General features: G+C 49.9%; 1 protein-coding gene across 1 annotated transcript in view; it reads right to left on the bottom strand.

Annotated features, from left to right (window-relative positions):
- The window catches only part of DOK1 (docking protein 1), a 426,327-nt gene that overhangs the window by 164,067 nt on the left and 249,881 nt on the right, over positions 1–12,379 (bottom strand). The window contains exon 4 of the mRNA XM_069202607.1: positions 9,542–9,714. Coding sequence (XP_069058708.1) covers positions 9,542–9,714 — 173 coding nt within the window. The remainder of the gene's footprint in view (positions 1–9,541; positions 9,715–12,379) is intronic.

Below are 12,379 nucleotides of genomic sequence, written 5' to 3'. Positions count from 1 at the left end.
CCAAGGCTGGCGGACCCATGGCCCAGGTCACGAACCAGAAACACCCACCACTGCTACACGGCTCATTAGTGGAGACTGAGGGGAGGATCCTTCCACGCATGGGTATCTCCCACCAGGGAGAGAGAACCAGGCAAAGCGCGGGACCCATCTGGGAAAGAGCCTCTAAAGAGCCCCCATCAAACAACTGAAGGAGAGTTCATCCAAAGTCACAATGAGATGGAACCTCCTCCCCCTGAGACTAAGGGGGTCATTCTGACCTTGACGGGCGGCGGAGGCCGCCCGCCAAAGTCCAGCCGCCAGAATACCACTGCGCGGTCAAAAGACCGCCGCGGTAATTCTGAGTTTCCCGCTGGGCTGGCGGGCGACCGCCAGAAGGCCGCCCACCAGCCCAGCGGGAAACCCCCTTCCATGAGGATGCCGGCTCCGAATGGAGGCGGCGGAGTGGAAGGGGTGCGACGGGTGCAGTTGCACCCGTCGCGATTTTCAGTGTCTGCTTGGCAGACACTGAAAATCTTGGTGGGGCCCTGTTAGGGGGCCCCTGCAGTGCCCATGCCATTGGCATGGGCACTGCAGGGGCCTCCAGGGGCCCCACGACACCCGTTACAGCCAGCCAGGTTCTGGCGGTCAAAACCGCCAGAACCAGGCTGGCGGGAAGGGGGTCGGAATCCCCATGGCGGCGCTGCTTGCAGCACCGCCATGGAGGATTCCCTTGGGCAGCGGGAAACCGGCGGGACACCGCCGGTTTCCCGTTTCTGACCGCGGCTGTACCGCCGCGGTCAGAATGCCCATGGGAGCACCGCCAGCCTGTTGGCGGTGCTCCCGCGGTCGTTGGCCCTGGCGGTCCATGACCGCCAGGGTCAGAATGACCCCCTAAAAGCGCCTCAGCTTTGGTCTGAGGTGGATCTCTCTCCCTTACTGGCTCTCTCCTCTGACTGACACAGGTTCGCACACGGAGGTGGCCAAGAGCGTAGGAGTTAAGTTAACTTTCCAACCGCAGATTAGTTCGGTGGTTGGAATGTGTTCTGGGCTTTTGCAGGCCCTGAAAAAAATCCTGATTTTTTTACCTTCCCAGCCAGAAAAACTATTGCCCATGTGCTCATTACTTCCCGCTTGTAGTGTGCAACACTTTGGCCCGGATTTAAGAGGGCGTAGCGCCTCATTGTGCCAAGTTTGCATAATTTTTTTAATGCTAAAATGGCCCAAGGAAAAATCGCCACACCAGATTTACAAAGTGGAGCAGTGCATGCAATGCGCCACTTTGTAACCCCTTGCGCCACATTATGCCTGCGCAGACATAATGTATGCAAGGGGGGCGCTCCCCTAAGAGATTTCTTTGAGCCATTTTAACACCTGCTCAGAGCAGGCGTTACAAGGAGGCGCACCATTATTTACAATGGGCCTCCATGGGCTTTGCAGGATTAGTGTGAAAAGTTTGGACGCTAATCCTGCAAAGCGCCAAGCTAGCATCAACATTTTTGACGCTAGTTCCCTAAATGCCGCCATGGTGCGTCGTATCTTTAATTTGGCGCACACATGGTGGGTTAATGGGGCGCTATGGGGCGCATGAAGAGTGGCGCTACATTGGATGCAGCCACTTTTCTTAAATGTGCCCCTTAGTATCTTGGACTTCCGGACTGTGTTGTCCATAGGCTTCCGGTGTCCAGAATGCTGCGGGGTGACTAAGTGAACCTGCCTGGGAGAATCAGGGCTTCTAGGCACCTGCATTCTGTGCACTGGATGCTGGTCAAGAATTCCTGCTGACGTCCCGTGCTTTACACAACACTGAGCCCTGCGGCCTGTCCTGCAGAGTCCGTGTCTACTGCCCTGCTAGGAGTCTCCGGGCCTCGAATCCGGCCTTAACAAAGGTTCCGAGAGTCTTTAGGGCAAGAACAGGGGAGCGATCTTTCTCCTTTCCGGGTCCTTCTGAGTGAAATAAACTCCCCCTGCACTTGAGACAGGGGAGCTCTGAGCAGGCTTTCACCCCGGAATCATCATCATTTAGGACAGAGGGGGGCCATCAGAGGAAGGGCATTGCATTGCATTGCCTTTGTTATTCAGGGGGGCGGTGTGATGTTTGTATATCCTGTCCGTCATCTTCAGGAAAAACCTAGTGGTGAGGAGCAGAAAAAAATAATGACCGCCCCAGATGCTGGAAAAGATCTCCCAGGGGCATTAGACTTTTTTTCAGAAATAAACTGCTTTGGGAATTTGTTTCTGAAAAAAAACATTTGAAAAGTTTGCTCAACTAGCATCGAAACAGAGAGTGACTGTTCACCAAACCGCCGCGATGGGGTTCAGGTCACGGTACAGAGGTGACCACTGAGCCGGCTGTCCCTCGGATGGATGGCGTACAATGCGTCAAGGTATTAACCAGTGCTTAATTTGTGCTTGTTGTTTCCGGTGCTGAGCACCGGCACTTATTTTTGAGGCCCGGGGCTTGCTCTTCTGCCTCAAGCATTTACTGCGAGCAAAATAACACATATGGGAAAGACGGAGGAAGAGAAAAACGAAAACGCGTCACAAAGGTAGAAAGCAGAAAGCTGCAGGAGTGAGCTGAAGGGGCAGGGAGTGGCTTTATATGGATTGAAGAGGCCGGAGATGGCTTCAGGATTACGCTCCCTCAGTAGTTTGTGCTCGGACATTTAAATGCAGCGGCCGCAAGTTTCAGAGGAGGGATTTGGGCACCGGCACATTTTTATTTACAAATTAAGCACTGCCTTTCGTAGGAACCCATCCCAGGCAGAGAACCCGCGTCAACAGGAGAACCAGTGTCAGTCACAGAACCAGTATCAGTCACAGACCCAGTATCAGTCACAGACCCAGTGTCAATCAGAGAACCAGTGCCAGTCACAGAACCAGGATCAGTCACAGACCCAGTGTCAATCGCAGAACCAGTGTCAGTCACAGAACCAGTATCAGTCACAGACCCAGTGTCAATCAGAGAACCAGTGCCAGTCACAGAACCAGTATCAGTCACAGACCCAGTGTCAGTCGCAGAACCAGGGTCAGTCACAGACCCGGTGTCAGTCACAGACCCAGTATCAGTAACAGATCCAGTGTCAGTCACAGAACCAGTATCAGTCACAGACCCAGTATCAGTCACAGACCCAGTGTCAGTCACAGAACCAGGGTCAGTCAGAGAAACAGGATCAGTCACAGAACCAGTGTCAGTCACAGAACCAGGGTCAGTCACAGAACCAGTATCAGTCACAGACCCAGTGTCAATCAGAGAACCAGTGCCAGTCACAGAACCAGTATCAGTCACAGACCCAGTGTCAGTCGCAGAACCAGGGTCAGTCACAGACCCGGTGTCAGTCACAGACCCAGTATCAGTAACAGATCCAGTGTCAGTCACAGAACCAGTATCAGTCACAGACCCAGTATCAGTCACAGACCCAGTGTCAGTCACAGAACCAGGGTCAGTCAGAGAAACAGTGCCAGTCACAGAACCAGTATCAGTCACAGACCCAGTGTCAGTCGCAGAACCAGGGTCAGTCACAGACCCGGTGTCAGTCACAGACCCAGTATCAGTCACAGACCCAGTATCAGTCACAGAACCAGTGTCAGTCACAGAACCAGTATCAGTCACAGACCCAGTGTCAATCAGAGAACCAGTGCCAGTCACAGAACCAGTATCAGTCACAGACCCAGTGTCAGTCGCAGAACCAGGGTCAGTCACAGACCCGGTGTCAGTCACAGACCCAGTATCAGTAACAGATCCAGTGTCAGTCACAGAACCAGTATCAGTCACAGACCCAGTATCAGTCACAGACCCAGTGTCAGTCACAGAACCAGGGTCAGTCAGAGAAACAGGATCAGTCACAGAACCAGTGTCAGTCACAGAACCAGGGTCAGTCACAGAACCAGTATCAGTCACAGACCCAGTGTCAGTCGCAGAACCAGGGTCAGTCGCAGAACCAGGGTCAGTCAGAGAAACAGGATCAGTCACAGACCCAGTGTCAGTCGCAGAACCAGGGTCAGTCGCAGAACCAGGGTCAGTCAGAGAAACAGGATCAGTCACAGACCCAGTGTCAGTCACAGATCCAGTGTCAGTCACAGATCCAGTATCAGTCACAGACACAGTGTCAGTCCCAACCCAGTGTCAGTCACAGACCCAGTGTCAGTCACAGACCCAGTATCAGTCACAGAGCCAGTGTCAGTCACAGACCCAGTGTCAGTCACCGATGCAGTATCAGTCACAGACCCAGTGTCAGTCACAGACCCAGTGTCAGTCACCAATCCAATATCAGTCACAGACCCAGTGTCAGTCACAAATCCAGTGCCAGTCACAGACCCAGTATCAGTCACAGATCCAGTGTCAGTCACAGACCCAGTGTCAGTCACAGATCCAGTGTCAGTCACAGACCCAGTGTCAGTCACAGACCCAGTATTAGTCACAGACCCAGTGTCAGTCACCGATCCAGTATCAGTCACAGACCCAGTGTCAGTCACAGACCCAGTGTCAGTCACAGACCCAGTATTAGTCACCAACCCAGTGTCAGTCACAGATCCAGTGTCAGTCACAGACCCAGTGTCAGTCACAGACCCAGTATTAGTCACAGACCCAGTGTCAGTCACCGATCCAGTGTCAGTCACAGATCCAGTGTCAGTCACAGACCCAGTGTCAGTCACAGACCCAGTATTAGTCACAGACCCAGTGTCAGTCACCGATCCAGTATCAGTCACCGACCCAGTGTCAGTCACAGACCCAGTATCAGTCACAGAGCCAGTGTCAGTCACAGACCCAGTGTCAGTCACCGATCCAGTGTTAGTCACAGACCCAGTATCAGTCACAGATTCAGTATCAGTCACAGATCCAGTGTCAGTCACAGACCCAGTATCAGTCACAGACCCAGTGTCAGTCACAGATCCAGTGTCAATCACAGACCCAGTGTCAGTCACAGATCCAGTGTCAGTCACAGACCCAGTATCAGTCACAGACCCAGTGTCAGTCACAGATCCAGTGTCATTCACAGACCCAGTGTCAGTCACAGACCCAGTGCCAGTCACAGACCCAGTATCAGTCACAGACCCAGTGTCAGTCACAGATCCAGTGTCAGTCACAGACCCAGTATCAGTCACAGACCCAGTATCAGTCACAGAGCCAGTGTCAGTCACAGATTCAGTATCAGTCACAGACCCAGTGCCAGTCACAGACCCAGTGTCCGATACTCTGTCTTATTGCACATTCCTCACTTTAGATTATCCCCCAGACGCAAGACTAGATCCTGTGATTTTTGAAGCAGTGCTCTTGTGTGCCACTAGATGGCGCTGTACTGCCCCGCTGGCTCCACAGAGCCTGGAAATGAGGGCGCATGGGTAAATATAAGTTCTGTCTCTGCACTCTGACGTCAGTGTCTTATCTTTAAACTTTCCAAGTCCTAGAACGTGGGACGTGAACAAATGTTGGGGACATGGTGCAGAACACTAACTCTGGACCTTCCTAGATGTTAGAGGGAGGAGGGCAGTGAGGAATCTGCCGGTAGATAGCACATCCCCCAGGAGGTCTTACCAAAGGTAAATACCTTGTTCTTCTGGTGGGTGCTTCTAGCTGCAGATTCCTCACCTTAGAATAGATACCGAAGGAGAGGCTCTGCGGAGTGGACTCAGGCCAGAACGTCTTGCAGAACTGAGGGGGCGAAGTGTCCTTGCCTCTGGGCCTTGCGTTCCAGCCGGTAACGCTTTGTGAAGACCCTGGTGAGTCTTGAAGCTCTTATCTGTGAGTAGAGAACCATGCCGCTCCCTGAGAAGGGTGAAGACGACAGGAGACAGAGTGGAGCCCGGGGGAAGTCCACCACTGATCGGGATGGTTTGCGACCTGGAGGTGCCCACGTGGACAAGCTAGTGCTGTTGGACAGGTAGGAGGACCAGTGAAGGGTGAATCACAGTGCCACTCGGTGCGTGAGGGCAGGATGCTTGACTGTGTGAAAGGCGTCTGAGAGGTTCAGCAATATAAAGCGGAGAGGGTCACCTTCGTCTGTGGTTGGGTGGTCATTGTCCACGATGTGTGAGTTGGCAGTCTCCGCCCTGCAGCATGATCTGAAGCCAGACTGGTCACTGTGTGGGGGATGATGACCAACGATGTGGGCTTGGTGTCGACCACAGTCTGGCTTTTCAATGCTCTTGCAGATGAATGTCAGGTGAGCGATGGCCGGTACATGGTGAGGCCATCACGGTCGAGGGTAGGTTTCTTTAGGAGGGGGCGGATCTGGCCAATCCAGGGAGCTTCTCATAAGATGTCCTAAGTGATGGAGGCATTACAATGATGAGTAAACATCAAAGTGCATCCCCACAGACAGCTTTGATGAAGGACGACGGTAAGACATCTTCTTCATAACAAGTGGCTTTGAGGAAACTCCTCACTAAGGGCCACATGTAAGTAGCTTTTTTCTTGTTGCAAATGGCCGATTCGCAGAATCGGGCAGTTTGCAACAAGAAAAAAGCATTTTGGGATGTACAGACCCTATTTTGCAATTCAGTAATCTATTTTCCAAATCCCAAAATAGGTTTGCGTGTCGCAATGAGGAAGGGGCGTTCCCTTCCTAGTAGCGAGTCGCAGTGCGATGTTTGATTGTTTTGTGACCGTGAATGCGGTCACAAAACAATCGCAGTCAGCACCATTTTCAAATTGGTGCTAACCCATTCACAAACGGGAGGGGGTCCCTACTGGACCTCTTCCCCTTTGTGAATGGATGTGGAAAAAAACAATTCAGAGCAGGTAGTGGTTCCACGGACCGCTGCATGCTCTGAAAAAAAGAAAAGAAAACTTTTCATAAAAAAAAAAAAAAGCATCCCGTTTTCCTTTAAAGAAAAAGTGCTGCATTAATAAAAAACTGCTTTATTTAAAAGCAGTGACAGACATGGTGGTCTGCTGTCCCCAGCAGGCCACCATCCCTGTGAGTGCAGCCATTCCCAATGGGGGTCGCAAATTGCAACTTACTTCATGAATATTAATGAGGTGGATCATTTGCGGCCCCATTGGGAATCGCAAACAGTGTGAAGTACACTGTTGTACATATGGTTTTGCAACTCGTGATTTGCGAATCACAAATGAGTCGCAAATTGCGAGTCTCAAAACTCTGGGTCGTACATCTAGCCCTAAGTGCAGCCAGATCAGAGGACAGATGCTAACGCCCAGGAGTTCTGAGTACCACTCCTAGTCCAATCTGAGGCCACTAGGATGGCTTGGGCATGGCCATTACTGATCTTCTTCATAACCCGGACAGGAGAAGTAGATGCAGGAAGGTGTGCAGGAGTCCATTGTTGCATTCCAGCCAGGATGCATGGCTTAACGAGTCCTCCAAGATGCAGAATTGTTGACATTTCTGATTCTCAACAGTGGCAAAAAGGTTTAGCAGAGTTCTCTCCGCTGGCAGAAGGCAGCCTGCACCTCCTTGGGTGCAGACGCCACTTCTGATCGGCCAGACATCTGCTCAGTTTGTCTAATCTGGCATTCAAGGATCTCACCAGGTGATTAGTGATCAGGAAGATGCCTGCCTTCAGGGATGCAAAGAGTCTTGGCCTAGGCCCCAGGACACTAATCCACCCTGCTTGTTGCAGTACCACATAGCAGTGGTGTTGTCTGTGAGAACCTGCACCATCCTCCCCTTGATGCACAGCAGGAAGGCCCTCAGAGCCAGACAAATGGTTGCTCCTACAGACTGATGTGGAGCAAAGCTCAAGAGCAGAGTCCTCTCCACCTCCCCAGCCGGGACACGTCCGTCGCCACCATCAGCTCTAGGTGGGGAAGGGAGAGAGGCCTGCCATGGGACACACTGCACCCAGTCAACCACCACTGCAAATCTCAAGCTGTCTCCTCCTAGACTTGGGGCCTGGTTTGCAAAGGTAAACCTTTGTGAATCAGGCCCCTGGATGGCGTTAGTAACCCTGCCTTGATGCTGGGCCAAACGTATCTTCAAACCTCACTTCAGAGCACGCATGTGCACCTGGCATTGTGTTGAGGCAGATACATGAGGCTAAGAGGCCGAGGAGACTCAAAGCCACTCCCAGCAAGGTCCAAGATCAAGCCTGAAACACTGGGACCGTAACCCGAATGTCCTAGACTCGCAGCTCCGGCAGAACAGCCCTCGACTCTCCAGGGTCCAGGGTTGCCACAAAGAACGAAAGCAAAGGAATCAGGTGGGAATTCTGTTCGTGTGTAGTGAACCACAACTATGAGAAGTGTCTGTTGTGATCTGGAGCTGCTGCAAACCCACCGTCAACAGCCAACCGTTGACCTGCAAGAATACCGACACGCCCAACCTCCGACAATGAGCAGCGATCACCACCATCACTTTTGTGAACACCCGAGGGGAGCTGCTGAAGCCGAAGAGGAGCACGGAAAACGGAAAACTGAACATGCTCCTGCCCATCTTGAACCACAGATAACGTCTGTGGGACTGAAGGACAGAGTGAATGAAAATACGCCTCCTATAACACAAGTACAGCATCCAATTGCCTGGGTCCAGGGCAGAAAGGATCAAAATGAGCACTTTGTATATGTCTTTCCGCAGCAGGAATTCAAGGGTCAAAAGTTAAGGACAGGCCTGAGGCCCCTGTCCAGTTTCTGGGTGAGGAAATAGGAGCCAAAGCACACCTGAGAGCTGGAGTCACACTAACATTTTCCGCATGGCCTCTTTGAAGGCCTCGATTTGCTGAAGGGTCGATGACAGCCTGAGAAACTCTGGGCAAACCAGAAGCAAATGAGGAGGGGGTTAAGTGGCTAATGACGTCGAAGAAGTGCATCTTACACTGTGATGCTCTTGGATCTTCACTTCGAAGTCAGAGTGGCGGGATGGAGCGAGTCCTGCTTCACTTTCTTGTGCTTGCGTTTGGACGTAGCCTTTGACTCACCAGAGGACTTTGAACGTGAAGTTGAACAGTTGTTGGAGTCAAGGAACATGATTTGGAGTGGAGGCAGGATCTTATATTCAGTGTTTGCTTCTTGATCTTTTGGGTGCACGAGGGCGCAGTTATCACATGACTTAGGGTTGTGCTGCATCAACCAAGGAATTCAGAAGTGGACCTCCGGATCCACATCAGAACGCAAGGACACAAATGAACTGTCCTTATTCGCAGTTCCACTTTGTCACTTCCGGGGTGGTGCGGAGTCAACACCGAGTTGCACGGCGCTACCTAATGGCAAGTGGGGGCACTGCTATGAAAAGATCTCAAATCCAGTCTGGCTTCTGGGGGAATTCTAAGGTGAGGCATCTGAAGTTAGAAGTATTCGTGAGAATGAACCAGTGTTCAAGACAGATGAAGTATTAGTCACAGACCCAGCGTCAGTCACAGACTCAAAGGTCAGTCAGAGAAGCAGTGTCAGTCAGGGCACAAGGGTCAGTCATAGGAGCAGCGTCATTTGTGGTTACAAGGGTCAGTTACAGGACCAGCGTCAGTCAGGGCGCAAGGGTCATTTATCGAAGGTTGTCAGAGATTCATCCTCAGATGTTATAATATTCGTCGTGATTCCGAGGGCTCATTCTGCTCTTTTGGTGGTGATTTCACCACGGCCCTCCAGGCACTAGTCGCACAGTCTCACCTTGTCTCTGCCGTAGCGCCGCAGGAGCTTGTAGGGCCAGGTGAAGAGGGACTGCTTGGTGCGTGTGTCCTTCAGGACAAGACCCTCCTTGCCTGCCTTGAGGGTGTAGGATCCATGCAGGCCGCACCGCTCAGCCGCCTCGGTCTTCTGCACCGTCACCCAGAATTCATTCACTACCAAACACAAACAACACCAGATCAGAGAAGTGTGAGATCAGACAGACTCCACCTGATGGTAGCGCTCCACATGTGCACTGCTAGCAAACAATATCATGCATTGGCAAAGCCAATTGGTCTCGCACTTGGAAAGATAAAAGTAGTTCCCTAAAACTGAGCAGTGGAAGGATAGAAGCCAGCCAATCAGAGAGATGGTAAAGAGGATATGGTCCAGGGAGTGACAAACAGAAGATGGACAAGGAAAGACACTGAATAAGAAGTAAGCAAATGGGAGTGACAGTAAAGTCAACCAATGGTAAGCAATGGGCGGGCTCTAAGCTCCTGTAAGCTCTTGGTGAGACCCCAATAGGTCTTTTGCACATGGACGGATTGCACTGTCTAGAGAGCTTGCTTTGTCTGGTGGGCTCGACCTAAAAACCCACTAGCAACCCCAGTCTTTCTGGCATGGATGCTAATGCAAGCATGTAATGCCCCACAGTAGGCACAGGGTGGCTGCATTATTCCATGCGACTGCAGATACAGAGAGAGAATGACTAAGGAGTACTTGCAGAGTGGCAGGCATCAGTCAGCTGCATGTTGTGCACCTATAGTCATCGCTGGCACTCCCAACACACTACAGCTGTCTACTGGCAGATACTGAAGAAAGAAATGAAAAGTGGAAGAACATTTCTTAAGAAAAGTTACGGAGGCTGGAGCCCCCGCCACCCCGCAGGGAGGCAGATACTGGCCGGATGGAGTCCAGCATACATTTCTCAAAAGTAAAACTAATCAAAAGTCCTCTTTTCGCATTTCTGTGTTTACATGTTTTTGTTTTTTACAAAGTTCACATGAAGTCAAAATACCACTGATAAAAGCAAAATACTATCTCAAAGCTCATGCCTGGTCATATTTTTTAACATATCAATATAATTGCCTTTGATTTCATGAAATCCATGTTATAAACATTTGATGAACTCCAAATATAAATGACATTTTTAAGAGCCTATGGCTTCTTAATCAATATATGCATGCCTTAATGGATATTTATTTGCACATTAGGTATCTAGTTATGCCTATTATTTCATGATATGCAGATAGTTATATATTTATTAATAGATGGATTATGTTTAAATACAGGCTCTTCATTCTTTAAAATATTGGCTACTTTGCATTTGGAGACAACTCATAAGTGCACATATATGTTTACATTAATGTATTATCTACAATAAAGACCCTATGTCAACTTTAACTTTAAAATAGTCCCATTCCATTTCAAGTGAAGGACATTGCTACGGTTGTGACATCACTTCCTGTAAATAACCTCTGTGTATTAGTCCCTCATTACTTTTGTTTAGGAATCACGGATGGTGCTGTTGATATATCCAGCACTTTCCGCAGGACACAAAGGCCCAGATTCTCTAAGGTTTAGCGTCAGATTAGTAAAACGCTGCTTTGCATTACTTTGCGTCAAGGGGGAGTTACATGGGTGGTACATGGGTGTCCCCGTACTATGAACAATGCTTCTTGATGCTAAACCCTATTCTCAAACATCAGTAGAAAGGGTTTGGCACCAAAAATTAACGTCACTGAAAAGCAGGCATTAAACGGATAAATGTTTTTATTCCTCCCTGCATTTCTGACTTTCCATGCGTGCAGCTCGGTACAGCACACATACAACGTAGGAAAACTTTTAAAGTGTGTATAAGCATAGTATTTTGTACAGGAAGGGAACCCTAGCATGGCGGCTGAGCACTGGCCACTGGGGCTTCTTCCAAGTGAGGTCAAGCCTGCTTGAGATGATGCAGTCTAGTGTCTGAACTGCTGGACCTTGAAACGAGATGCCTTGGTCCTAATGCCGAACCCGTGTGTGGTTCTGGGCAGATCATTTTGCCTGCTGTACCTCAGTTTGTAAACTGACCTTATTTGATTGCGTAACATAATGCACAAATAAACTATGTTAATATACAGAACTCAAATGACTCCCGTCTAAGGTGTTTCCATTAGAAAGATAATGTTCTGTCTAGGGTTCTGCCCTCTTGGTGTTTCTAGAAACCTATCGTATTCTGGCCAGCTCTGCCCTGTGTCCCGGCAGACATTCTTCAAGGCAGAGGTATTACAACATTGTTATTTTGGACTTATGAAGACTTGGCTGCACTACCTGCAGGTGACAATATCCAGACTTGTCAGCAGGCTCATGTCACACCTGCCGAGACCCAGCCGCATGGCCTATTGGTGGAGTAACACATACAGTTCCCTGTTTGTGGTACCAGTGAGTAGGACCAGAGGTGTTGAGCTGTGGGCTTTGTCCGTATGATCTCACAAGGAATCTTCGCTACACCTACCAAACTCTTCTCCAAGGCCCATCTCTCCAGAAACTCTGATATAATTTTGATTTGATATACTTTATTAAGTGCTTGGTCACTAACAGAGACATCCTGGTGCAATGAACCAAGAAATAAAATGTAAAAACTCTAAACTTAGCAGGTGAGTTTTAATTACATTTCTGGAAGAAATAGATTATACAAAGTTGATTGAGACCCTAGGAGATGGAGAGATCAAACCCTTATACAGGATTGCTTAGATTGTGGAAATGAAAATAAAAGCCGAGATGTGGGACACGGGATCTTAGGGCCTGATTTAGATCTCGGAAAATGGGCTACTCCATCACAACGACGACGGATAT

This window comes from Pleurodeles waltl, chromosome 1_1 (assembly GCF_031143425.1).
Source record: "Pleurodeles waltl isolate 20211129_DDA chromosome 1_1, aPleWal1.hap1.20221129, whole genome shotgun sequence".
NCBI lineage: Eukaryota > Metazoa > Chordata > Amphibia > Caudata > Salamandridae > Pleurodeles > Pleurodeles waltl.
The sequence above is the reverse complement of the archived record's forward strand: the minus strand, read 5'-3'. Positions and strand labels throughout refer to the sequence as shown.